The 27815-nt window shown below is 38.9% G+C and overlaps 1 protein-coding gene across 3 annotated transcripts; it reads left to right on the forward strand.

Annotated features, from left to right (window-relative positions):
* Positions 1–27702, forward strand: ocrl (OCRL inositol polyphosphate-5-phosphatase). Of its 3 annotated transcripts, none has more exons than XM_034305924.2 (24): positions 1–623; positions 2962–3041; positions 7546–7637; positions 7951–7989; positions 8307–8420; positions 10640–10813; positions 10921–11170; positions 11254–11415; positions 11515–11616; positions 11856–11970; positions 12127–12243; positions 12373–12554; positions 12829–12940; positions 13222–13331; positions 13502–13637; positions 13742–13852; positions 16714–16879; positions 17088–17323; positions 19233–19256; positions 21279–21395; positions 23311–23395; positions 24827–24954; positions 26869–26980; positions 27065–27702. In XM_034305924.2, the coding sequence occupies exons 1-24, from the start codon at positions 582–584 to the stop codon at positions 27187–27189; spliced, it is 2931 nt and encodes a 976-aa protein (XP_034161815.1). In that variant the 5' UTR covers positions 1–581; the 3' UTR covers positions 27190–27702. The 3 variants fall into 3 exon arrangements, with proteins under 3 accessions (XP_034161815.1, XP_034161817.1, XP_034161818.1); XM_034305926.2 differs by having other exon boundaries at positions 7954–7989; XM_034305927.2 differs by lacking the exon at positions 19233–19256 and having other exon boundaries at positions 2–623.
* Positions 27703–27815: the final 113 nt, after the last annotated feature.

Raw genomic sequence — 27815 nt, forward strand, 5'->3', positions numbered from 1 at the left:
TGCGCAAATTGTGCGCAGTGTCTATGTTCACGGATACTCGCAGATGTGGAAGCCGAAGCTAGCGCTGCTGCTGATAGCAGCCGTAGTTTAACATTTAGATGTGTCTTAACAGGATGTGGCGAGCTTTCTAACAGTAAAATGTTAGACAGTACAGTTAGTGAAGGCTTTCTACTATTGCAAGGTCATGTCAGCTTTTTTTTTTCCTCCTTCTTGCCGGAGACCGCAAGCTTCGCCTCTCGGGGTAGAGCTAGCTTAGCTAGCCGCTAGCCCCATCTCAGCCGGTCACCTATGAAACTGCAGAGTTAGCTAACGAAACAGTGGATTTTTTTATTTTTTATTATTTTTCAGTGACTTTTCTTTTGCCAAAAAAAGGAATATTGTTATCTTCAGTAAATTAGAGGGTTTTTCCCAGCGAGCTTTCCATAGTAAAGCTGTTTGTGAAGTGTGTCTCCGGAGCTAGGAGTGTAGAAGTGGACCGCAGGGGTGTGGACTGGTATGAGACAAATATTTAACCAGTTAACTAACCAGCTAGCCAGTGGCTAGCGAAATATCTGGCGAGAAGCTAACTGGAGAGCTGAACCATGTTGTCCTCGTTTGGAATCTGTGAGCAGAACTGCCTGGCAGTATCCTTTGGAAGTGGTGTGAGTGGAGTTAGATAGTTGAATAATCCCTGAGTGTGACAGAGCTAGGCTTTTAGCTAGAGAGCTATGACAGGGCTGTGAAGTAGACGCTAAACTAGCTTCACTAGAGGCTTAACTAACACATAGTTAGGAAAACTTGACATCTTGACCAGGGAGTCTAACCAAACAAGGAGCTTTTAACTTGAACTGTTTTAGATAGCTTTAACATATCTGCAGTAATTCAGTGGGTTAGCCAAACTGTCTTACAGGATGTGTTTATCTATCTATCTATCTATCTATCTAATGTATCATCTCTCTACTTAGTACTTCAGGTGTAACTGCTTCCTTCCTTCCTTCCTTCCTTCCTTCCTTGCTTCATAGCACACCCTTGTAAGAACCTTTGTATTCTCTGTTCTGGGAAAAGTCTTGCGTATTGATCCTTGATAATTCTTAGATTTAAATACCAAAAGCTCCCATAAGTGGATGGGATGCCAGTCTTATCACACTGCACCATACACACACATTCACACCCCGGGACAATTTAGCCTAACCAGTGTAATTTAGTTTTAAAAAGCATCACATATCAGCATGTTTTTAGGAGGTGAGAGGAAACCCACACAGACACAGGGAGAACAGACAGACAGACAGACAGATGAGCCCAGTATCCATTCCACACATTTCCTTCTTCAGATTACAGTTCATAACTGGATTATGGCTGAACGATATGGACAAAACTGCATCTATATTGCTGAACAATGTGCTTGCAATTAGGGCTGCAGGATATATTGAAATGATCGAAATATCACAAATGTAAATGTCGCAATATGCATATCGCAAAGGCTTGCAATAACTGAATGATTTTAATACTTCAAAAAGTTATGAAAAATCAGATTTAGGGCAACACAGAGAGCAGAGGATGCTTTCTTTTCCTCGAAAGAACATGAAACATGCATGTTTCCTCTCACATACAGTACTGTGCAAAAGTCTTAGGCACATGCAAAGAAATGCTGTAGAGTAAAGTCTCAAATGCCTTCAAAAATAATGAAATTAAATGTTTCTACATTAAAAAAAAAACACTATAAAGAGCAGTAAACAGTATTAAATGAAACAAAGTCAACATGTGGTGTGACGATCCTTCGCTTTAAAATAAAAAAATAGTAGTCTCAGGTAAAGTGTGTGCAGTTTTATAAGGAAATGAGCTGTAAGTGTTACTGAGCATCTTGCAGAAGCAGCCGCAGTTCTTCTGGAGACTTTGACTGATGCAGTTACTTCTTATTTTTGCAGCGAAACCCAGTGTTTTTTGTCTGAAAAGTGTCTCTTATGTAATATGCTGCTTTCTTTACTGACATACAAACATTTTTCTATAATATTTAATTTTGTGCTGGAAAACTAATGTTTGGAAATCTAAAAGTTTGTACTAAAAAAAAAATAGGGTGCCTAAGACTTTTACACAGCACTGTATGTATGTGTGTGTGTGTGTGTGTGTGTGTATATATATATATATATGTATATATATATATAATGTGTGAAGTGACTTGTGGCCAAGTATGGTGGCCCATACTCGGAATTTGTGCTCTGCATTTAACCCAACCAAGTGCACACACACAGTAGTGAACACACACACACACCGTGAACACACACCCGGAGCAGTAAGCAGCCTTTTTTTTTTTTTTTTTTTTGCTGCGGCGCCCGGGGAGCAGTTGGGGGTTCGGTACCTTGCTCAAGGGTCTCACCTCAGTCGTGGTATTGAGGGTGGAAGAGAGCGCTGGTCATTCACTCCCCCCACCTACAATCCCTGCCGGACCTGAGACTCGAACCCACGACCTTCAGGTTCACCTTCGGGTTGCAAGGTCGACTCTCTATATTACACACTTATAGCATTATCGGGCCACATATTGCATAATTTAACAAGTTATCGCATTATTGCATTTTTCTTCAATATTGTGCAGCCCTTATTGCAATATACTACACAGAACATACTAATTGGTAAACCCATGACTTCTGTGATATCAGACTGGCACATAACTGCTGCATAAGCTAAATTAGTCTTAGGAAAAAAATTGACACTGATACTATTTGGACTAATGATGCTTCTAATTATTAGCTGTGGGGGAAAAAGGTACAGCGAGGATTCTGTCTGCCTGAAAGGGTTTTGTTGTCTGGTGAATTGGTTGTTATTCTATACTCCTTTGGGTATTGGGTATCACCCAAAACATGACATTGCTTCATTTTGTATTTACAGTGTATTTTGTATGCAGGTGTTATATAACACTCCCCCTCCCCTTCTTTTTTTCATTCATCCTCTATTACACAGTATTAAATCCTTAACTGTAATGTTCAGACGGTAAAGGGACATGAGCTGAGGGCGGGGCAGCGAGAACCTCGACTCTTGTCTCTACTGGAGAGTTCAGGACAGTTCACGTGAGTATCTGCTACTGATGGGGTCATGTTTAGATTTAGTTCTGTTTATTATATCTTAGTGCAAAACTGCTGTCCTGCTCCATGGGGATTTTCTATTTTTTTTTTTTTTTTAAATGTGAGCAGCTGTTAGCAGAATATATAAATATGTTTATTGTATCTTGTGCTTTGTATGGATTCTCTGCACTTTCACAAGGCTCCCAAATCCAGATGCCCTGGTATCTCCAGATGTGTGGAGTTGCCTGTATATGTCGTATTGTTACGTGGAGAGTGTTTAAGCAGTCATGTTTTCCATGTTGCAGAGATTGTGTGTGTGTTTGTGTTTGTGACTGAGAGAAAGTGAGTAGTTTTGCTGTCGGGCAGTGTGCTGCCCATTATCCTGCATTCCTCTGTGGTTTCCTGAAGCCTGAATGAGCCTCACATGAGCACAAAGTCCTCCTAACTGCATTAAAATTTCACCACGCCAAACGGCACGCTGGATTCAGGAGCAGTACTGTGAGGCAATGTAATCTTGTATACCTCACAGCAGTGTTTCTTACTCAAGAGCAGAGCAAGCAAGACAGAACACTCATACCTGGTGTATGTATTCTGCTAGTTAAAGCTTGTAAAGAGCTCCAAGCACTAGACAGGAAACAGTGATGTGTTATAGGTGTTTACCAACACTGCTGTGTGTCACGCTCGCAATGTTTTAATAGAGCATGTGGTCAGTGAAGAGGGAGCATGTGGAATCAAGTCTGATGTAATACAGCTTCTTTATGAGATGTGTGTGTGTGTGTGTGTGTGTGTGTGTACACCAAGAGAGCTGAAAGGACCTGTTTCTGCTGTCTGAATTTTGAATTAAAGTCTTGGGTTTTGTTCTGTCCTTCTTTTTTTTATCATTAACATTAGCAGTGTCTGTCATTTCATGCCAAACGGCAGCTAAGCTGCCAGCTGAAGAAGGAAGTGACCGCTCGATCTGTTAGTGTGTGTGAAACTGTAGTGGATTAGAGTACTCAACTAACCACTACTGCAGCTTCAAGTGATTCTCACTGACGCTGGTGTGTTTAACACGTTTCAGTGTTTGACAGTGTGTGACGAGGTTTTGCCTTTTTGAGAGATCTCCCAATCATCAAATGGAGAAGCTTCTGGGGAGGACTCGCAGTAAAAGCCTGTTGTCCAATAAGTGTTCATCTTTTTTCCCGTTAAATCACAGAGTCCTTGAATCTGCCATAGAAGCACGGCTTCACTGGGTTTCTAGCAGTGCTGTGTGGGGACTCAAAGCAGCTGTCCACAGAAAATACTCGCTTTAAATCGGGGGTGTCCAGTCTTATCCAGAAAGCGCCGGTTTGGTTGCAGGTTTTCATTCCATCCAAGCAGAAGCCACACCTGAGTCTAGTGAAAGCCGAGATCAGCTGATTATACGGGTGGAATCAGGTGTGGCTCCTGCTGGATTGGAATGAAAACCTGCACCCACACCGGCCCTTTCCGGATAAGACTGTACACCCCTGCCTTAAATGAACGAACAGCCCAATATTGCAGTGAGATATTTAATAATTTCAATCGCTAAAATATTGAATTTCGCCAAGAGTGATGAATAATACAGACCCTTCTGTAAACACTTCATTGCCACATTGTAATGACATGTTAGTGGAAGCTGGGCTTCCTGTGTAGTCTTAAAGCAATCGCCTGTGGAGCAAACACAACAATCACACTCGAGTGCGGACATTTCCTCTCACTGTATTTCCGACTAGTGAATGAAACATCTTTGAAAGACACACTTGTTGGCAAATATTTTTGTTTTAAAAATATTACTAAAGTAAATCGGGTTGGGCCGGATAGAATCCGTTTCACTGATTTGAACTAGGCAGTTGCAGTATGAAGGGGTGGATTGTTTGTGGACCTCTTTGGGGTGGAGTGTTTAGGCAGGTGAGAACCAGAATAACCGATCTGAGACCATCTGAGCACTTCCAGTCAGACGCTAACGTGGTTGGATTGCAGTGAGAAAGTGATTAGATCCTGAATCAGCTCAACTGCAGGATGTGAACTGAACATATGTTTTGGGTTGAGCTGCAAGGTTCAAACTGAGCCAAAGCGCAGAGCTGTGCGGAAATGCCATGTGTTCTGGACATTTGGACCAGCAAACAAAAAAAGAAGATAAACAGTGGATGTGACACAAAATATTTAACCTAGTTATTTATATAATGATCTAGTATTTTATTGAGCATTGCCACCATGCTTGGGTGATTTTTTGTGATTTATATACTAAATCGGTAAAGGTTTATTCACCATTTTCACCATTCGAGTTTTATGTGTGTATTTTCAGCCCTACACACCTGTCAGCCAACTTTTTTTTTTTTTATGCTTTTTGGTTCATTTAATTCTGTGCAGTCTGAAAACAAACCAAACCGAATAGCAAACGAAACAAAAGTATTAAATTTCACTCTGATCCCGACTCGGCAACCAGACTAATAGGTGTGACAGTGTCCTTAAGTGACCTGCTTTCCAGACAACTAAAACTTTTTCTAATCAGATAAGTTTAGGTGATTGCAGGGCTGCACAATAATCACATTTATTTTGCTCAATATTGAAATAATTATTTGTCACAATAAAAAAAAAAACATAAAATGTAAATGTAAAATGTGTCACAGCTGTCAAAAGTGTGAATTTTGGAGGGTAGTGAGTAAACTATAGGAATCATGGGCTGTCTAATGTATACTCTAATAACACTGAGAGCAGATAATAATATGTTACACTCATCTTAAGCAAAATACATTTTCTTTCACAGCTGGCAATACAAGAAATTATGTTAAGACACTGAAAATGTTTTGGTCATCATTTATTTTGGTTGAATGTGGTGTAGTAGAGAGCGTCTGGGTTGTGACTTTTTTATTTTTTATTTTTTTTACACGAAGCAGTTCACACAGTCTGGGAGAAACGGTGGTCAGTGGAGTTTCGTCGGGTTTTTTTTTTTTTTTTGGCTCCATGCAGTCGGTGAATTTTCCTGTTGTTTAAATTTCATGCTGAGTTAAGAGGAAGTTGAAGCATGTTGTGAGGAACACTTGTTGGGAACGGAAAAAGTATGACCACTAATTAATATTAGTGCATATTAAAGTATTGAGCTTCACACTAGCTAGTATGGAGGAGGAGGAGATATGGAAACTTGTTTGTGGTAGAAAATGAAAGCCACAACAACTGTGTTTTTTTCTTCTTCTTCTTCTTTTCTTCCTCTTCTCTCTCAGCCCTCAGATGCACTGCGGGGTGGAGACATAACTGCATAAAATGAAAGTATATGGGAACAACTGGATAATTAGATCTTTTGTACTACCAAGTTTTAATGTAACATTTTTATTAGATGATTATGTAATAAAACAAAAGCCATACAGTGTGGTTCAGATTGTGGATTGTTACTGCTTCTCCACTGAATAGCGAGGGAACTTGTAAGCACAAGACATGCCGTGTTTGCTAAAGGCAGCAGGCACAACCAAACACAAGCATGACAGTAATTTAATGTTTAGTGAGAATAAAGTGTAAACTATAGGTGCGTCCCAAATCACATACTTATGCACTATTCTGGGCCATTTTGTAGTATAAATAGTGTGAGTAGTGTGTTCACACTGAAAATTCCAACAAGAAGAAGTGCACTTCAAGTACCCGGATTATGCACTTATTCAGCCGAAAAAAACTAAGTATGGAGTGTTGGACACTTCATGCACTCACCGGTTATAGCTTTGCTTACGTAGTGGAAGAGGGGAGGGGCACTACGCTCCTTAAATATTTACATTGCCAGCAGCCATAGCCACAACCACAACTTACTATGTTGATTTTGGATCGTGCGAGCAAAATTCACCTGCGGAGACGATTACGCCTCTATCTGATGCTGACTGAGGTCATGTTGGGCATAAAAGGTAACACTGACATGAACAGTAAAATGAAGAAATGCATTTTTGTTGACTCTGGGTATTCTGCTAAAGCTCGTGACGTCACGTTACGTGCGTTTGACATCATTTGCCATCGACTGGGAAACGGCTTATACTTCCGGTTAGTAAAAAAACTTTAGTGTTCTATTAGAGACGATACTACTTTCCACTAGACACTAGACGGTAGAGTGTATAGTGTATAGTATGTCTTTTGGGACACAACTTGTCACTTAGCGGCACTATCTGTCTATTTGGCAGACGCTACACTTGCTTACTACTTCTTTGTGTCAGTAGTGAAGCAGTTCTAGCCAGAGACATGAATCAGGATGTCTGTGTGACTGTACCTGATACCTCTCACATACCTGGGCAAGAAGAGTAACCAAATGGGTATGTTCGTATGGGCACAGCTCATTTTGCAATGAAAAATGCAACATAGTGTAGGATCATGTGTAATTTGCCAGGTCATGCCAGGTCGTGCCACAGCGTGCGATGGAAAGCTCTATAATTATGGATTGTAATTCTTTTCACTTGTGGTGCTGACATTATTGAACAATCAAAAATGCTGTGCTACACAAAGTTGCATAAGAAAGATTTCGCCTTCTCTCTTTAAGGTTGAGCGTTTTGGCAAATCCTGAAGCAGTCATATCCAGTCCGGTACCCCAGCTCTCCATACCGATCAATAGGCATTTTCACGTAGTACGTGGTAAGTGGCTGTTATATTGTGCAATTTTTTTTTTTTTTTCTCTCAGAACACTGTCACGCCAGTCCTACGGCTCTTTATCAGATTTTTAGTGTCTGTGGTGCGTAAAAAAAAAAAAACACACAGCACTGAGCTTGATGACGAAAGCATCAGAACAGATCACCCTATTTTAATCCTCCATACTCTACGTTCCTTGTAAACGTGAAAGCAAACATTTACAGAGAGCCTATAGGAATTGTTTCCTTACAGTAGGACAGCCCCTAGCAACCTTTGCACATACGAGTCATAACTTCCTGCAACTGCCTTTTTTCCCCAGAAGCAGAGGAGGCTCTTCTCATTGACCTCTCAATAAGCAGTAAGAACAATAGTTTTTTTTTTTTCTCATAATGTGGTTTCTATTAATATCCTGCTTGACAGATAAGTTACTACTTTTATAAAGGGAAGTAAGAGACTAAGAAAGATCCTATTTCCAATATGAGTCATTGTAATTAGTTCTTTTTTTTTTTTTTTTTTTTTTTTTTTTTGCATGCTCTGTCCGTTTACTGTTGTAGTGTCAGAATGTGATTCCAGCTTGTATATTGTACGTTCTCAGAAAGGTTTTCTGATGTATTGGTTTTTCCCCCTACCTTTGTTGTGCGTAGTCTAACAGCTCTTGTCCCTTTCTTTCGGCAGCGACGCTCAGGATCCGTATTCGAGGGGAGCAAGCTCCAGAGCTCCTGTTGGAGTTACAGGACGATGAGCGCAGTCAGACTTTTTTCCAGCAAGTGATGAAGGCTAAGCACCAAGGTGAGCATATGCTCCTTCAGATTTGATTATTTATTAACTCCTGCTTTCTTTTTCTTTACCATGGTTGCTTATTAACCTGAACGAGTGCAGTCATAATTTCTAATGTGCCCAAGTTCATGTCTTAGGAGTGCCAGTTAGCTTTTGTTTAGCATAAGGCTAACTTAATGTGGCTTTCTGTTATGACTTAGTTTTCTTCTTCTGGTCAAATGCTCTCAGCAACTACATTTGGTGTTAAAATTAGACCAGAGACCACAAGTTTGCACACTTGGACTGTTGTTACACTACACTCTTGCAAGATGTTTAGCTTTGATGACTGTTTCAGACTTGTCCTGAAAGATCTAATAAAGATGTAGTAGAGAAATTAAAAGATATGTAAAAACATTATCATTTTATTGGATGTAAAAAATTATGTATAGTGTAGCTTTAGATATTTTTAAACCTTAAAACTTTGCTGTTGGCACAAACATGTTATATGTAAGCATTATTTTAAAAGAGCTGGAAGTTTTGGATTTTGAAGGACAGCCGAAGTATTTAAAGAAAGTGGAAACCTTAAGAGCCGAGTTATCATGTATGTGTACTACCGTCTTAGGATAAGGCAGTTCAGAATATGGTTAAAGGTACAGTCAGCTCTATTGCAAAGAGAACACGTTTTATAATCTTTGGCGTTCACTGTCAGTAAAATATCCACTCAGAGGAAATGTACTGTGGTCCCTTTTAGACTAGGCATCTGTTTTGGGTGTGGATTTGGAGGGAATAGTAAAAGAAGGGTCTGTTTTGGTTTTACTTTTGTGTTGCAGAGCAGCCAGTTGCTGCAAAATGTTACCAAAATCACTAACTATAACTCTGGTAAATCTGGAGCTCTAGCAGTTACAAGTACAAAAACATCAGAACTCCCATTCATACCCATGTGGATGAAGCTCCCATTCCCAGAATCTGTGGTGGCAAGCAGAGTTTGAGTGTTAGTTAGGTAGTTGATAAGTTTCCATCTGATTCTCGGCTGGAAAGAACCCTATACTATACATGTAAGATTAGTTTTTCAAACTTACAGTGGTGCCTAGCAGTACAGTGATTGTACTATATTCTGTAGTCGAGTTCCATAAATAACCTGTAACTGTCACTGTCACAGCAGGCATTGATTCAAATGATCACGAGTAGATTGCAAATGTCAAGCAGGGCAGGGTGTTTGCTTTCTATAGTCTGGCAGGTTGTAAAAGATTAAGATAATACAACTGAGACAATATGGAGATGGCAACAGAGTTATTAAAATAGTATATAGTGTATAGTAATTTGCAATCATCTATAAATGTTTGCTATTTATATTTAAAGTAATGGATCTTATTTAAAAAAAAACATTCCTGCTGGAGGGGTGGGAAAGTCAGTATTCAAAAATAAAGTCTGCTGTAAAGGTTGATGTATACATTTCTTATTTGTATACATTATTTATTACATGTTAAAATAAATAGAAATGAAATGAATAAATAGCAGTTGCTTTGAGAAAATCAAAGCTTTGGGACCATTCAGTGGAGTTGGAATGAAGTATGTATCTTTGCTCTCTTTTCACTTCTGGAGGTAACAAGACTTGCTTTACTTTTGGTTGAGAAATGAGCAAAGAAGACAGTTCAGGAAAACCTGTAGTTTTCAGGACTACATACAGGAGAAAATGTCTAAATAAAATAAAAAATAAGAGGGTTTTCACATTTGCATTTGGTAATAGTAAAAGAAGAAAAATATGAACTTTTGCACCTGGTTACTGCTGCTTGCAATTTCACAGCATTTTTTTTCTGTATGCAGAGCCTGCCCATCCAGTTTCCAGTTTCCTGTTAGCTTTTGGTCAACACGTCATAGTTAATCTCTTAGTAGCAGGATATTAATGAGGTCACTAGGAACAACATAGCAGGACCTCACCAGTAAGAGCCATCCCAGACTAATGTCCTACAGCCCTTCTAGTAGGTTGTTTTTATACTAGCAGCAATCATGACAGTAAATTAAAGGTAATCTTTTTAAGGTATTAAGTAGAGTGTGACTTTGCTGTACCTTATTAAAAAAAATGCTATTTAAGGGAGTTTTAATTTTACAGACTCTCTCCAGCATATTGAGCACACATACGTTTCGATAGTTGGTGTTACTCCATACCTGTTTGTCTCTGAAATTCTTTTATTCGGGTTGACGTTTTGCCTGGTACATTTAAGACTTTAACAATTGCTTGTTTTTTCTTCCAGTTGAAGGAAAAAGTTCATTAACAAAGAAGATGGAGCCTGTTGTTCCTGCCCCACCTAAAGGCTCTGTCCCAATCCCCCCTCAGAGAAGCATCTCCAAAGCAGCAAGCAATTCCTCCAGGGCGGTGCTACAAGGCAATACCAACAGTAGCACTCCAGGAAAGCCTTTAACCGCTGGTACATACAGTGCCTTCCATTAATGTACTAGTTGAATACATGCTATGTTTATCTAACCATTGCATATTTAAAGCTGTTATCTCATTATTGTTTTGTACTTTCACCAGATTCTGTAGACTCTTCAGGCCAACTGGTGACAGACTTTGGTTTTGAGGATCATTTCAACCATGGTTTAAAAGTCGAGGAAAAGAAGAATAGACAAAATCGGATAGTTGCCCCGAGAGAAGCCCCTCCTCCTCCCACGCCTCCCCTTCCTCCTCGGAAAGGCAGTTACACCCCCTCAGTTGCCCCTCCTGCAGGCCTACCTCCCAAAGATAGACAGCCTCAATTACAAATGGCCACGCCTGTCAGGCAAGAGTAAGTCTGAGCATCCTTCTGTTGCTTTAAGGACATTTCTCTCTTTCTATGGAGTGGATATAGTGTCTTATTTCATCCTACAGGTATAATCACTCTACAGACCGATCCAACTCTTGGTCGAACAGTCCAACTACACAAACCATGAGGCAGGCTATGTTAAGTAGCCAGACAGGCCAGAGAGAGGGCCTTCTCAGATACCGTTTGGGCAAGAAGGAGAAGGAGTATGTGGACATCCAGAACTTTAGGTTAATATTGTTTTTTTTTTTTTTGTCTTGAAACTGAATTAGTTCATTTGTACCACCTATTGTAAGGCTGACGTTTTTCCCCCCCAACTTATTTTCTAGGTTTTTTGCAGGCACGTGGAATGTGAATGGTCAGTCTCCTGATAGCAGGCTGGATCCCTGGTTGTGTTGTGACCCTGATCCTCCTGATGTGTATGCAGTGGGGTCAGTGTCACTAAGAGTTGCAGTTAAACATCTGTGTTTCTGTATCAAATTTCCACCAAATCTATTAGTTTCAACTTCCTACATTCCACTGATTTATCAGTCCATTTACATGCTTATTAATTAGCAGTGACTTTCAGCGTAACAGTGGAGGTGCTCCCTCAGACCAGTTGTATGTTTTAGTTGACCCCCCCCCCTTTTTTTTTTAAACATGTTATAAGAAAACCATTGTGGCTTACTAGGTTTCAGGAATTGGATTTGAGTACAGAAGCATTATTGTACATGGATTCATCCAGACAGCAACTCTGGGTTGATGCAGTGGAGCGGAGTCTTCATCCCAAAGCCAAATACAGACAAGTGAGTGACTGACCACATAACATCTAGACTAAAAGCTCAATTTTGAAACTGCCTGTTTTTGTCACCGCTATAAGAAAAGGCAGGTTTTGTAGCTTATATTAAAAGACTACCTGTTTAGCCCTGTAGACTAACTTAGAGGACACTTTTAATCCTCAGGTACGACTTATACGGTTAGTTGGTATGATGCTGGTGGTGTTTGTCAAAAAGGAACACAAAAACCACATCAGTGAAATTGCTGCTGAGACTGTTGGAACGGGCCTAATGAACAAAATGGTGAGTCTAACGTTAGTCCAGCGGTCCTATATTTGAGAAGGTAATGAGGTTGCCAGTGCCTAGTTTCAGTTCATGCACCTTATAAATAACTCCTGAGGTAACTACTGGCTGATTTGTGTACACCTACAGGGAAATAAAGGAGGTGTGGCAGTGCGGTTTGTGTTTTACAACACCAGCTTTTGCATTGTGAACTCCCACCTGGCAGCCCATGTCGAAGACTTTGAGCGACGCAACCAGGACTATAAGGAGATCTGTGCGCGCATGAGCTTTCACCTCATGGAGCATCCACCTCTCAGTATAGTCAAACACGAGTACGTTTTTTTATTAGTCTCACTCCCTCACAGAGATTGTCAAACATCAATAAAGTTAACTATTCTAACCCCTTCTTAAGCTTAATTAAACATGAGATAGTAACAGTATCAAGTATTAAACAACAGTATCAAGACATTAGTCATATAACAGTTAATTCATGTCTCCATCACTTTATGCTGAGGCATTAATCAGTTTAGGTGTCTCATGTATAACCCGCTTTTCAGAATCCAGTTGTATTATTTCTAACAGATTGTGTTAATTTGTTTGTCTTAGTGTGGTAATTTGGTTGGGAGATCTGAACTACAGACTGTTTTTACATGAGGCAGCTGAGGTAAAGAAGCTCATTGCTGAGAATGAGTTGCGGCGGCTTCAGGAGTACGATCAGGTACGTGCCGAGAGAGAACGTTCCACATGCTTAACCAAATAGTTAGGTAAGAAAGAGGAAGTCCTTTTGGATATAGTAAGAATATGGCTTCTCAGTTCTCAAAACTTTTTTTGGGAACACTAATTCACAGTAAGTCATTGGAATCCCTTGTTGTTGTTGTTCCTGTTTCCTCTTTGTCATATTTATGCGTGTCCTGTTAGATATGCTTAAATTGAAGAGACAGTTCCTCTACCCTTATAAAACAGTTGTTTTGTTTTTTTGTCTTTATTCTCTTTTGACAGCTGAATATCCAGAGGCAGACTAAACGTGCCTTCACTGACTTTATGGAAGGAGAAATAGGTTTTCTCCCCACTTACAAATACGATGCAAAATCAGACCGATGGGACTCGAGGTATTACTGTAGATCCACATCCATCACACTATATCACAGTTTAAAAAAAAAACAAAAAAAAAAACTTCTATCATATATGTTTATGTGAAACAAATAAGAGTATAGTTGGGTACTACTTTAAACTGGTCTGTTTTTTTTTTGTTTGTTGTGCTTCTTTCTTTTTGATTCAGTGGTAAATGTCGAGTTCCTGCCTGGTGCGATCGTATTTTATGGAGAGGTAATAATGTCAAGCAGTTGTGCTACCGCAGCCATATGGAACTGCAGACCAGTGACCACAAACCTGTCAGCTCTGTTTTTAGCATCGGGGTGAGCTTCACTGTCCAACATTCCAACATTATTTGGCTTTATTTTACTAATTTTGATACTGTTCACAAATGTGTGCGTCTGTATTTTCTGTTTATGTGTAACAGGTGAAGATGGTAAATGAGCAGCGTTATAAGAAGGTATTTGAGGAAATAGTTCGTGACATGGATAGGATGGAGAATGACTTTCTACCCTCTTTGGCACTGACTCAGAGAGAGGTGAGTAATGAGAGCAAAAGCAGGATTATACATCGTGGTGTATATGCACAGAAGTTTGATCTGCCATTCTGCTGATAGTGCTGTGCATGCCGTACCTGTAATGCAGGGGTGTCCAAGTCTTACCTACAGAGGGCCACTCTGTGGCTGCGGGTTTTCATTTCAACCAAGAGCCATAACTGATTCGGCCAGTTTAAATAGTTGATCAGTAGTCTTCATTAGTGTCAATTGACTTCAAACTAATTAGATATACAGTGGATATAAAAAGTCTACACATTTTATTCCACTCTTCCTTGTAAAAAGCCTCCAGATCTGTCATAAATTGTGAGGGGATCTCGTGTGTACAGCGCTCTTCATGTCATTCCACGGGTTTTTGATGGGATTTCGATCTGGGCTCTAACTCGGATATTCCTAAACGTTAATCATCTTCTTCTGAAGCCATTTCTTCTGCTGTGGGTTGCTGGAAGGTCACATTTTTCTTCATCTTCAACTGTCCAGGCCTGCAGGTTTTGTGACAACATAGATTAGATATTGCCCAAAAAAAAAAAAAAAAAAAAAATAAATTGTTCTTACATAAAAAAATTGTTCTTACATAAAAAATGGGCTTTGGAAAATGTAGATGTGCAAAAATAGTAACAACACCATCTATAGCAAATAGTGCAAGCAATGGTTCTTTTAAATAAAGAATATTTAAAGAAAGGATATTTAAAAAAAAAAAAAAACATTGCACTATTTGATATAAGTGGCGCTGTTACTATTTTTGCACAACTTAGTAAGCCCTTCTTTCTGGACACAGTAAATGGGGACCATGTCTTTCGTGACATGAAATGCCCCCGCAACTGAGAAGTCAGTTTGGGGTATTCGTGCGTCAAATTAGCCTGGTTGCGCACAGCATCAGAAATAAACAAAGTAAATCTTATTACCTTTAAAATGAGTTCTACTATATATACAAGTATTAGCTTTAGATTAATCAACATACAGACATATTCATTTGCTGTTTGAGAAAGAAAATATCACTCATCCGAGTTAGCTGACAGCCCTTTTGCTAACAAAATAGGAACGCGGGGTGTCAACTTTCGAGCATGCTGTGGTCGAAAATGTTTTAATTCTGTCTGGCGAATTACCACTTAGGATGTTATGCAAAATTATATTTTACATAAACTAGTTCATCTGATTTTTCAAACCTGTACCAGTTCCATATCTCTGAAGGGATATTTGAATGTTTCTTTGCTATGAGCTCAGTCCTCGGTGAAGTGCTTCCTGTTTATCTTGGTGTTTTTTTCTTTGTAAGCACGCAGTGTTTGGGAGTAGTGCATGCTGTAGGAGGCATTTATCAGGTTAAGACAGCTGTGTTTTTCCTTCGTATTGGTTTAAACTTTTAAATAGCATTTATGGATGTATTAATTAAAAATTAAAAATGTACATATATATAAACAGTCTCGATTAGAACATTTTGAAAATCACATAAAACATTAATTTGAATTAACCGTCGAAGCTGATGATAAACAGCCCCATAGCATGGCGCTGCCACCACCATGCTTCACAAGGGGTATGGTGTTTTTGGGTGATAAGCTCTTGTTTTTGGGCCAAACACATCTTTTAGAATTATGTCCAAAAGGTTCTACCTTGGTGTCATCGAGTTATACCATAACACATTTTGCCATGTGGTTTGGGATGATTTAGGTGGGCTTAGATGTTTTTTCCCTGAGAAAGGGCTTCTTCTTTCTTGTTTATATGGAAGTAGTGAAAAACCACAAAGGCAACTGATATATTCGTCTTAATGCATATCTTCTTGCAAAACTTCTGACGTGTGGATGTGGTTTCCAAACTTTTTTTTTTTCCATAGTTTTCTACAGGTTTTCGTTTACCTGAGCGTGTTGCTCAAAACCTGGAAGTGCTAGTACACATTAAGCGAAGTCAAGTGCCAGACAACAAAACGTAATCTTTACAGGAAGGGAGCCTTTCTATGTATTTAGCTTCCGTTTAGCAACATGTTTATTGCCCATGACTCATTCATTCAGTTTACAGACAGCCATTATATTATTCCTTCACTGGAGCATGAAATCTAATTTCTGTGCTTTCTCACTATGAAGACATAAATATATCATGTAAATTGTCTGTATTTCACCATTAGATTACCATAAACATGCTTTACCGCTGCAGATGATCAAATAAAGTTGATTAGCTTGAGAATACGGCTTGAGAATACCTGCTTTCCACACAGCCGGTAATAAAGGAGTGTTTATTAAGGCTGTACCGGTCATAACATTTCACTGAGCTTGTAATTCTACAAGTACAGTGCATAAACACCTTCCATTTAAAGACATGCAGAGCGAAACAAAGACATGGAAGAAAACCCAGGATAAAGTCTTTCCTCCCATTAGGATTTGTACAGGGCGTAACCACACTTGGCTTTATAAAGTCATGATCTACCAAGAGAACTAAAGGAGTGAAAACTGTGAAAATGACCAATATACATCTCTCAGTATACATGTAATCATTTCCTTTGAGTTACGTCAAGGCAGCTAGCATCCGGTCCTGAACACAGAGTTCTTCCTGTAATAACCAACACATTTGTAGTGGTCTTTCTAAGTGTATTTGCTCTTTATTTGCATTTCATTTTTTTTTTTCATTAAAGCTGTTGGAGTCTGTCAAATGTTTGAGCATATAAAATTGTATTAATGATTAGCTTCTTAAAATCTGTATAGTTATGTGATGTTGTGTGAAATGTTCATATTGGTTGAAGTGTGATTTACAGAGGTGTCAGTGTGACTTTACCAGGGGCTTTGCGTCATAAGAACCACATATATGTGCATGTGAGTGACTTAATCTTGGTCTGTATTGTGTTTTCTCGTTCTGGGCAGTTTCACTTTGAGAATGTGAAGTTTCGCCAGCTACAGAAGCAGAGTTTTCTTATTACCAATGACGGTCAAGTGCCCTGTACATTTGCCTTCATCCCCAAACTCACAGACTCCCAGTATTGCAAACCCTGGTTACGAGCTGATCCTAATGATGGTGTTCTTGACCCTAGTGAGTACCAGTCACTTAAGACTGTTCTTGCATTTATTGAAGAATTTATCCAGAATGAAAATAAAGGAAAACTGATAACACACACAATGTCAACAGTCAAAATAAGCTGGTGATATGAGTATGTACTAAAAATGTAAATAATTAGCTTTTCACTGTTGCTAAAGTTGTTGACTAATTTATTTATTTATTTATTTATTTATTTTTGCAGATGAGACCATGGAGATATCCTTGGAGGTGTATGTGAGTAAAGACTCAGTAACTATGCTCAACTCAGGAGAGGATAAAATTGAGGACATCTTGGTGTTGCACTTGGACCGGGGGAAAGACTATTTCATCACTGTGTCGGGGAACTACCTGCCCAGCTGTTTCGGAACCTCTCTGGAGACGTTGTGTCGTATGAAGAAACCCATCCGCGAAATTCCCATCACCAAGCTCATCGACTTGGTGAGGGATAAACCGCAGCTTCAAGCTTGTAGAAGTAGTGATTTATTAAGAGGGTAAATCATGTAGATGTACTGTAAATGAATGATGCACAACACTGAAGCCCATGCAGAGACACATGGTCTTCTCACTGGACCATGTACAGGTATTAGGGTTGTAATGATGAATGTACTGATTCCACTTTCAAAGCAAAATTTTGTAGCAGAATTGTGATCTTACTGAACTGAAGTGAGATCCACTTGGCATCTTCTTTTTTTTGGTCAGGAATGCTAATTAAATGCTGAAACATTGTGTCTTCTCCTAACTAAAATGGTTAGAGATCAGGAATAATGATTGCTATTGCATTTTTGATTACTTTTTTTTTTCCGCCCCGAGGTCAGTTTCTTTGTTTTGTGTTTGCTGTGTTGCCAGGTGTACATGGGAAACATGTACATGTAGTGCAAATGGCATACTGTTTTCTTTTTTTTTTTTTGTTACCAATATGCACATGTTCAGCACAAGACCCAAAATGTTACTATTGCAGTGATTTTGAAGTTGACAGAATGAGGGTGCTCCAACTTTTGCTTGCTCTGGTTGTGTCTAGTAGCAATCATCTTCTGTGTCCTCAGCTACTGCTCATTTTGTAGGGTTGCCAGTTAGGGCTGGAATATTTTTCTCACACTTCTATTTTCAGTGCAGTTGTAGGCCTTTAAATATTAGTTGCAGAGAACACGTGAGGGATTTACTGAGGCAGCAAGGCAGTAGGAACTGATGCATGAGACAGAAACATGAGCTTAGTCTTAATCCTATAATTATATCTGCAGTTCCCATAAAGACTTTTACAGTATTATTTTGCACCGAGGCTGAAAAATGCAGCCTCTAGAATTTAACGTAATGATGTTTGAGTGTGAGTGTGTAGAGTATAAACCCCTTCCTTCTCTGATAGATTGCCCACACATACCCATTGTGGATCGGCGGAAAAGAGAGCTCCTTAGACGAGATCAAAAGGATACAGTTTTAAATTTCAGAATACTGTTTGGAACGTTCAATTTTTCAATACTGTATCAAATTCGTTTCACACGTAACAGCTACGTACGTTTGTTATTATTACCCGACTTTGTCTTAAAGAGGCTTTTTAATCAGGAAAATTATTGACGCTCTACAACTTGGATCAGAGTTAACTTCAGGTATGAATCAGTAATGTGCTGTCCATGATTGTGACTTTATTTCCGGCCTAATGGTCTATTATTAAGTAAAATGACATTTAATAAGTGTATATGATATCGGAAGTCCCATTAAACCCATCTATCAATATAGAGGATGAGATCCAGACTAGAGAGAAATTTGATTTTAAAAGGTTGAATATAAAACCTGAAATGGAGAAAGGTGCTAGAATAAGACATTAGCTAATCTCCTGTTCACAATACAAGTGCTATTCAGTGTCTCATAATGCACTACAACTGTTATGAGATGCCATGTCATGCACTAACGAGGGCCACTGCACTTCATTGTCACTTCTGTATGTAACTGTAGACTTTCGTCTTCAGAAGCTGTATCTGTATCCTGTTTCCATACGCCTGTAAGTCACCTGAGGGCTGAGATCACTATAAGGCTTTTCCAGAATGTTACAGCATGTTCAGTAACATCTGCTGACTCAGAATGCCCTCAGTCTTTTTCTTTGTCAGCATTTATCATCTGCATTTTTGCCATTTCTCATACATGCAAATATGAATGATCATGAGTTATCTTTTCTTTCATTTCTGCTTATCTGTTTTCTAGACTGCTTACCAGTGGTGAGTGAAAATGCTTACCATCTCTTATGCTTTCTTTTCACTGGTTATCTAATTTCCCTGTCCTCCTTTTTCTCAATCTCCCCTGTATGCATTGTCCATTCCTTTCCAACCGATAATTGTTGGGACTGCCTCACTCTCAGGGAGAAGATAGCTACATGGAGAAGGTAAAGCTCTACAGATTGCTGTACTGTAAGGGCTGCTGCAGTGTTTTGTCTGGCTTGCTAAATGGCATTTCGTTACAGAATTAGAGACAGTTTGTTTACACTGCATGTGTGGTGTGAGTAGTTTTGATTTCTGTGTATGTATCAGTTAACATTCTTGCATGTGTGGAAACAGTTTGCAGAGGTTTCTGTTTGCTTTGCACTATGTCTTCTTTAACACATTTAATGATCAGCGGGCCTCCCACTTTCTTGCAGGATTTTTTTTCTACTCCTCTCAAATGTTACTTCATAGCAGACTCAGTGTGTTGTTCAGGCAGTGATTAAGGCTGTTTGGAGTTTTTGGAGTTTGGCTCTGACACTTGGTTCTGAATGTCAGTTTGTAAACAGCACTACTGTTTCACTGTCATTACAATATTTCATGTGGTAATTAAAGAATAATACAACTAGTCTAATAAATTGTTAAGGTTGTCTAATTAGCAGGGCTTGATATTCTTCCAAGGCAGTGTTTACTGTGGGGTTGCCCAGGCGTTAGAGTTATCTTTGGAAATATTTTGTTAAGAAAAGTCGGATCGGAACACCATTGGTGTTTTTCTCTGTAAGGCCCAGACAATGGAAAAGCTCTTCCATGGATTTACTCTGTGTAGCCATTGTCCTTATTCTGTCCTCATAATGTCTTTGGTGAAGCATGCTGTGTTTGCACTCAAGTCTTTGGCTAACCTTTTTCTTCTGAGCTGTAATGTTCTTGCACTGCTCATAAAAGATGTTATGATGTTAAGTCTGGCTGCATGTTTATTTTCACTCGACATGTGATTAGATTTGTACGATAGTTTTGCCTGCACTGTTCTGTGTTTTGCTCAGTTTAGATATCCCTAGTGAATTGTCCGCTCCTGTCCTTAGCGCTCCTTAAATCATGACACTCCACATTTTGTCAAAAATGTGTGGGCCAACATTGTACGCCACTTCATGCTTGTCTAGCTTAGGAGCACTGAAAATGAATTTTGGAGCCCAAAGAAAAGTGAAATGAGTGCATGTATTCTATTCTTATGGGTTTTACTGTCAACATGCCAAGTTACCTCTGCCCCCAGTTTTGGTCTTGCCAAGTTCCATTCAATAGCTAACTCTCACATGATTGCTACCAACCAGGGAGGATGGGGTGAACACCCGCTTCCTCTGAGACACATGAAGCCACCCTCTGCGTATTTTTGAACTGCTGCTCATGCAGCGTTGCAGGACAGCATAACACACTCTGTGGAGAGCGCTATCTGCCCTCTTCCACATACATGAGCTCACAGACACCTCAATTAGCCAGTGTTGCTGTGATGGACAGGGGAGAGAGAGTAATGCCATTCATCCCACCCAGAAAGCACTGCCAGTTTTGCTTTCTTGACTCCTGGCAACTCGTGAGCTCTTGATGATAGGGTACTTTTCTGTTACGCCACTCAGAAGCTACCAAGTTACTTTTGAAACACTTTTAACCTTCACATTAACACCATCATGACTTTTAGAAACTGCCTGTCTGTGTAATGGTGTTGAGACTTCTGTGGTTGGACAATTGCACAATTCTTCAGAGATGAGTAAAAGAGAAAGTATTTTGGTCTGTGTGCTTAAAAAAATAGACAGATGCAGAGATTTTGCTTCTGTTCCTCTTTAAATTGCTTTTAAGGCTGGATCTGGACAGTGAGATCCCTTTTTAACACCACTGTTCGTATGTGTGTGTGTGTGTATATGTGAGAGAGAGAGATCATAGGGCATGTCAGGGTGTATTTTTAAGTTCTAAGCGATACATTTACAGTGGCTAAAGGAATGTGATATGTCTGGTACAAAATAGCTCTCCTTCAGTCTCACAGTCCCCTGTAAATAATGTGTGACCCGCTTGACCTCCCTCTAACCTCGAATGTAAAAAATATACCTGCTTTAATTAATAGCTCAAGAAAATTCTGCTCATTATTAGCAGCACAGAGTAAATCAGGTAAAAGCACACTGATTTGCTTCATTCTAACAGGTTAACATTAATCTACTTCTCAGGAGAAATCCAAGGTGAACTTCCTATTGGACAGTGGCAACACAGAGGACAAACCATTAAAGATCCCCAAGGAGATCTGGCTGCTTGTCAACCATCTTTTCACCAAGGCCTGTCACCAGGTAAATCACAGCTTACCGCAGCTTGCATATTAAATCCGCTCTATAGTTTTTACATATAAGGTACCAAGGAGAAGAACAGAGATTTAAAAATTACATTTGTATTGCGCCATTTTAATGCTAATATAAATGATCAGTGTTTGCAGTCATTGCTTTGTGCTCAGTGTTTCTAAGAATTTACCCCTGTACAGAATACAGTAAGAACCCTAATCCATCACCGTTCCTGCACACAATGGGCCTCATTTATCAAGCTGGGCACAAAAGCTTTTATTTGTTAATCGCTTTTACGAGCGTTTACGCATGGTGTGCATGAAAATCCTGTAACTTCAGAAAAACATTTGTATCCTACTCATGCTCCTGCGTGCGTGTAAATTTATGCATAAGAAAACTAACTAATGTAAACCTCGACTTGATCAACTTCAGATCATCTAATGTGCATGGATTACTTGCACTTTTATATGTGGAATATACTGTGGAGTTTAAATTGCTTATTTTTATTATGTTTGCAGCATTTAGCAGGCGCCCTTATCCACAACGACTTACAGAAGTGCTTTTGTAGTCTCTATCAAAAACAAATAAATTAAATCCAATTATGACAAAAGACATGCCGCTGCATAAAACGGGCCGTCTGTCTGTGCATAGCCGTATGATTTTTACAGATGAAAGCTTTTAATCGTTCCATTTGCCACGGCATCTTCATTTAATGCTGTGCACCACTCCAGCACGTCGACTAATACACTTAAAACAAGTAAAAAATAGCTTCCCTGTTTGATGTGCTCAGTGTGCCTGATTACCTGAATACAGTGTATATCTTTTTTTTCCCTGTTTTCATATCAGACTAATTACTTTTCACCACACTTAATTCACACCTAATTCACTTTTTCTGTAATTTGTCTCTTCACCACTTTTGGCATAGACAAAAGTCTAAATAACTTTTACTTTCACCTCCGCGAAGGTCCATTTTTGCCTTTTGCTCATCATTTCAGCTGTGTGAGCTTTGCCTTTTATGGAGTTTTGTGGGCATCACCAAATGTAAATCAGCTGTGCCATGCATACACCTGGTAATTTATGGATGATTCTCTTTCAACATACACACTCAAGTAGGAAGAAAATCAGTGTTTCCGAAACGTTTTATTTTGGTTTGGCTTACGCAAACATTTACACACAACGTGACTAAAATATTGATCAATGAGGCCCATTTAGTCTGCTTCTGTAGGAAGATAGAAGAGGGCTGATGATCACTGCTCTGCATTATAAGCTTTAAAAGCTGGGCCCAGATTACAGACTCAGCAACTTTCATGGATGTTACACAAGTCTTTCTGATGCATTTACATCCAGACGTTTTACTGATCAAAGGAGTTTTACTTATTCTTCTAATAGCAGAAATATATACTATAACTGGTAATGTCAAAGAACCAATGAAAATGGAAAGGGGTAGATTGTAGGTCTGCTGTTAATTGAAACCTATGTTCTGCTCTTGTTAACTGAAAGACAACCATTTATAGTTTTACTTTTATATAAAGTTACTGCCTTCAGCATGTATAATGTTTTTTTAATAGCTAGCCAGCTGTTACGACCTGTAAAATAATAGTTTGCTATCTGTCATGCTAAATTGTTGCCTTTTTTGTAATGAATATCTAAATGCTTGACAGACACGATTTTAAAATCACAAAAATGTCCAAACACTAACCATCAAGATTGTGTTTTCCTATATTCCTTTTTAGATTTCTTTAAAATGGCAGTGTAAAAAAAACATAAAGATACTAAAAATCCCACCTGCTCTAGGGAGCAAACTTGTACCTGGAATCAAAGAGATGAACATTAGCAGTGCAGCTGCAATAAAAATAAAAATACAGATCTTTTTTATTTACTAGTTAATTGGGTCATGTTATAAGTGAAATTATAATTATTTTTCTAGGAGGACCTTTTCCAGACCCCTGGCCTGCAAGATGAGTTGCAGAGTATCATTGACTGTTTGGACACCAGTATTCCAGACTCCATCCGTATCCTTTTCCTCCAAATGACTATATGCTGTACACTGTTTCTTGTATGATAAAAATGTAGGGAAAATGTTTTCCAGCAGATGTTTCACTGCGCAGCTGTAGAAATATAATACGCACTTACTAAATTTTTACAACACAGTCTAGTTTAAAAAGACATTGTGTTCCTAATGGCATGTTTTCTGCAGATATATATATATTTTTTTTTCTTAACCACAGCACTATTGAATGCTCGATTCTGATTGGTTAGAAGGAGTTGATGAATTTTCTGTAAGAGCATGGCTCTGAGAGTAGTTCCAGCTGCAAGGTTTATATTAATGTGTCTTATGCTATTGCTGTAGTAACAGCTTACACGTGAACTTGTTGATGGGGTGAGGTTTTCTGTGAGGAGAATGTTCTTTACCATTTTTGAACTGAACCTCCACTGTCAGTGCTTTGCGATGGTCAGAAGTAAAGCTGTACGGCATTGTTTTTAGGGGTCTTTTGCAGATTCTTGGTAACATGACAAGCTATATTTTTTGTCTTATTCAAGAGAGGAAAAAAAGAGAGGCCGGTGAAGGAAAGGCTGTGTACTTAGTTACTTACAACATTAAATGCAAATATAAATGGATATAATATATGACGTTCTTTGGTACATGCTATTATAGGAAAATAATTTACATTGAGCTGGTTACAGTAACTCTGCTTTATAATGGTCTGCATCAAACCACTCTGTTGTTGATTATTTTCCTATAACCGCATGCCCCCAAGGGTTTTATTTGTTACATATGTCAGTTTTATTTATTATCCTGGGAAAAATAGTGATTGTAATAGTGATGTGGACTTAACTTCCTGGTTCTTCTAAGTGTGTGCTGATAGTTAGCTTTCTCTGTGGTAGCTACAGCCAGTGCAAAGCATGCGTTACATACCCAGCTGATTTGTTTTGTATTTGGATTTCAGTGGCAGTATTATAAACAGGTCAGTCAGATGGCACTTGCGGTTGTAAAGTTGCCCAGGACGTAAAAGTTCTCTGCTTAACCTCTTCTCTCCCACATTTAATTCTGCAACTCTACACTAGCTGTTTTTGTGGTATATTTCTTTCTTTCTTTCTTTTTTTTTTTTTTTTTGGACAAAAAAGCCCTGAAGCACTTTTGGTCCTTTTATAATGGGACTTGAAGTACTTCAAGGAGACACAGTACATCCTCTGTTTTGCTCTCTTTCCTTGTCTTTACTGCTTTACTTTCTCCTGCTGTCTGTCACTGCACACTGCCACAGAGATCCTCTCAGTCCAATTTGTCCTGCATTCTTCAGTTTTGTTAAATGTCACCATGGTTCTTCTCAAATTGCCAGGCTAGTGTGTGTGTGTGTGTGTGTGTGTGTGTGTGTGTGTGTGTGTGTGTGTGTGTGTATGCGTGGCTGTTCATTTTGTGTTTGCACCCTAACTGTGTGTATCAGCTGGCAGTAACCATTCAGTAGCTGAAGCACTGCTGATCTTCTTGGAGGCTCTGCCTGAGCCCGTGGTGTGTTATGAACTCTATCAACGCTGTCTGGAATGCTCACATGACACTCGTCTCTGTAAACAGGTATACAGACACTCTAGAAGAAATACATTTTCTAAATCAATGTAATTGACTGTAGTCCATGATGATTAAAACAGTACTGATTTAGTTAAGATAAGCCACTTACGACAAATCATTGTTCAGTTTTTAAATGGCTGATTTTCCAGCAAATTGGCAGTCATTAATGATATTGCACTATATGTGTGGTGCCCTGGGAAACCCATTCACATGGATATTTTCTGTTATATGAACTTCTGAACACTGTAGAAATGTGTTTCTCAACCAGAAATAAGGTTATAGCATTTTAAAGTCTGCCTACTGCCAAAAGCCAAAACAGGGAAAAATTACTTTTAAAAGATTCCATACTGACTCCACTGAGAGACACCAACACACTTAGTCTCTAAAATCAACTATTATTGATTTGTTCAATTTTAATTTAATTTAATATATATTAAAAAAATATATAAACATAAGAAATGTTACCACTATCTTAATACAAGTCTTTATTTACAGCCTACGGCAGTCCCGGCCATCCAGCAGTCTATCTTTAATAATGATATACTTCAGTTTACTTTTGAAAAAAGACAAATAAACTTTATAGGTTATAGACTTCATTATGTCTACATTATAAGCTATATTTGGAATTCTCAGTAACTCTGTTGTCATTTCTGGATTGTCTGAGCTGGAATTATGTTAACCTGATTTAATATTATCTTGACAAAGGATCATACAAGCAAACGCCTCACCCACCTCTACATTTGTAATTTATATTTTGTACTTTATGTAATCTATAGAAAAACAACATTAGTGGCACTTTATCAAAGATTATTAAGCTCCAATGGGACACTTGGATCATAAGCCATCATCCACTATTCCCACTATTTTCCTATATTTTTTATTAGCACTTTGCCCTCCGCTGCTTCTACAATGTAATTGACTGTGTGTGTTCATGGAGAATTTGACAGCTGATATTTAGATTAGCTGGGCTAGTTAGACAACTGAATCTGTTAGGCTTAGGTCCTTTTCTCTGCAGCATGTAAACATCAGCTTGATTAAAACATGACATTCACTGCGTGAGAAACGCACTTAGCCACCTTTAGGCCGGCTGACAGTTTTGCAGCCATGTTTATTACAGGCAAAAAACACAGGCAAGGTTTTGGTAAAAATAAGCACTGGCGACGTTTTGTCAAAATATATTAATGGTTTCTTAAAGTAGAGAAAAGTGTCTTACAGGCAGAAAACCTTAGTTTGGGTTAAAACCTATATTTTTTTTATGTTTTTGGCTGTTGGCCAGAAAAGTTTTCCCAGATTGCCAAACTGTGTGATTGTGTCCCCTGATGGACGCTGTTTAATTATATTTTTATTAATGGATTTTCATTTGTGTTTGCTACCTTTGATAATCTTTCTTGTAATTTCTTAATACAAGTGTATAAATGCTTTTTGTTATTGTTGAAATGCTTGGCTCATTGCTCTTGGTTGTAAGTGATGTCATGGCACAGTTGGCCTGAGCAGATAGAGTGGTTTAGTTTCTCTGCCTCTGTGTGCTAGCCAAGTGAGGGAGTCTTAGATCTTGTATACAGAATTAAGTGGTTAGCTATCCACTAAGCTCCTTTTTAAGATGAGAAATGGGTGGCAGCTTGAAAAAATGAGTGGATATACAATGTAAATAAATCATTTACTTAATATATACACATGCCTCTTGCAAATTACTATTGACTGTATAGTTATGGCCTCAGTTTCGGTATGGTTATAGAGTTGGAAAAGGGATATTTGTACCATATATCGAATATAATAGACGCATCCATTTGCTTCTCTAAAAATTAAATTTAAAAATTAAATAGAATAAAATAAAACTAACTGACTTCTCTCCCTTTTTTTTTTTTTTTTTTTTTTTTTTTTGGGTATTGGTTTTTTGTTTGTTTTTTTTTTATTTTACAGTTAATATCACAGCTCCCCAGAGCACACCGCAACGTGTTCCGCTACCTAATGGCCTTCCTGAGGGAGCTGCTAAAGCATGCAATCGACAACAACCTCACTGCCAACCTCATAGGTCAGTCAGTAATCCACCTTTCTCTGTACCCACACTAACTGTTCAAAAATGTTTTTCATCTTCATTTCTGTTCTCTTCTTCCAGCTACCCTCTTTGCAAGCCTTCTCATCAGGCCTCCACCAAACCTCACAAGCAGGCAGACCTCAAACGATCGGCAGAGGGCCAACGATTTCATCTTAGGCTTCCTAATGAGCAGCGATGAGGACTGAGGAGCTCCCGAGAGATCACGGGTCATAACTTTTCATCCAGGTGCAGGTGGTGCCCTGGTGATGGCAGTGTGTGTGCGTGTGTATGAGTGTGTGTGTGTGTGCGCGCGTGTGTACGTGCACAGGTGTGTGAATGACTTATTAGACGTTGGGCCCTCCCTGCACTACCATACCGATTTTAAAAATGGCAGCACCTCTTTTGCACAAACGCTGCAATTGGCTCTAATATTCTTTTTGTTTAGTAGAGCCTTCTCCAGTGCTTAAATGAAGCAGTTTCAGGTCAAACTGGTGTCGCTCTGAGAGTTACGGCTCCTTATTATTTGGCCTTGAGACCTTTATGAGGATTTATGTATGAACCTTTTTTTTTTTTTCCTTTCCTTTTTCAGATGTTTGACTTTTCAGAAAATTTAATGCCAAAACCAAAAACTGTTATTTGTGTGTATGTATGTGTGTTACATGCATCTGAAGAGAGCCGATATGAATTGACTTGTACACTAAATACAACCAGTAAGGAAACTTCTGACTGCTGCATTCATTTTGACAGATTTCAACAGTGTTGAGGCACCTTTCATTGTTGTTCCAATCCAGCTATCAGCGGATTGTGTGAGTTTACCATGTAACTAGTTGAC

Source organism: Pangasianodon hypophthalmus, chromosome 7 (assembly GCF_027358585.1).
Source record: "Pangasianodon hypophthalmus isolate fPanHyp1 chromosome 7, fPanHyp1.pri, whole genome shotgun sequence".
NCBI classification, from domain to species: domain Eukaryota; kingdom Metazoa; phylum Chordata; class Actinopteri; order Siluriformes; family Pangasiidae; genus Pangasianodon; species Pangasianodon hypophthalmus.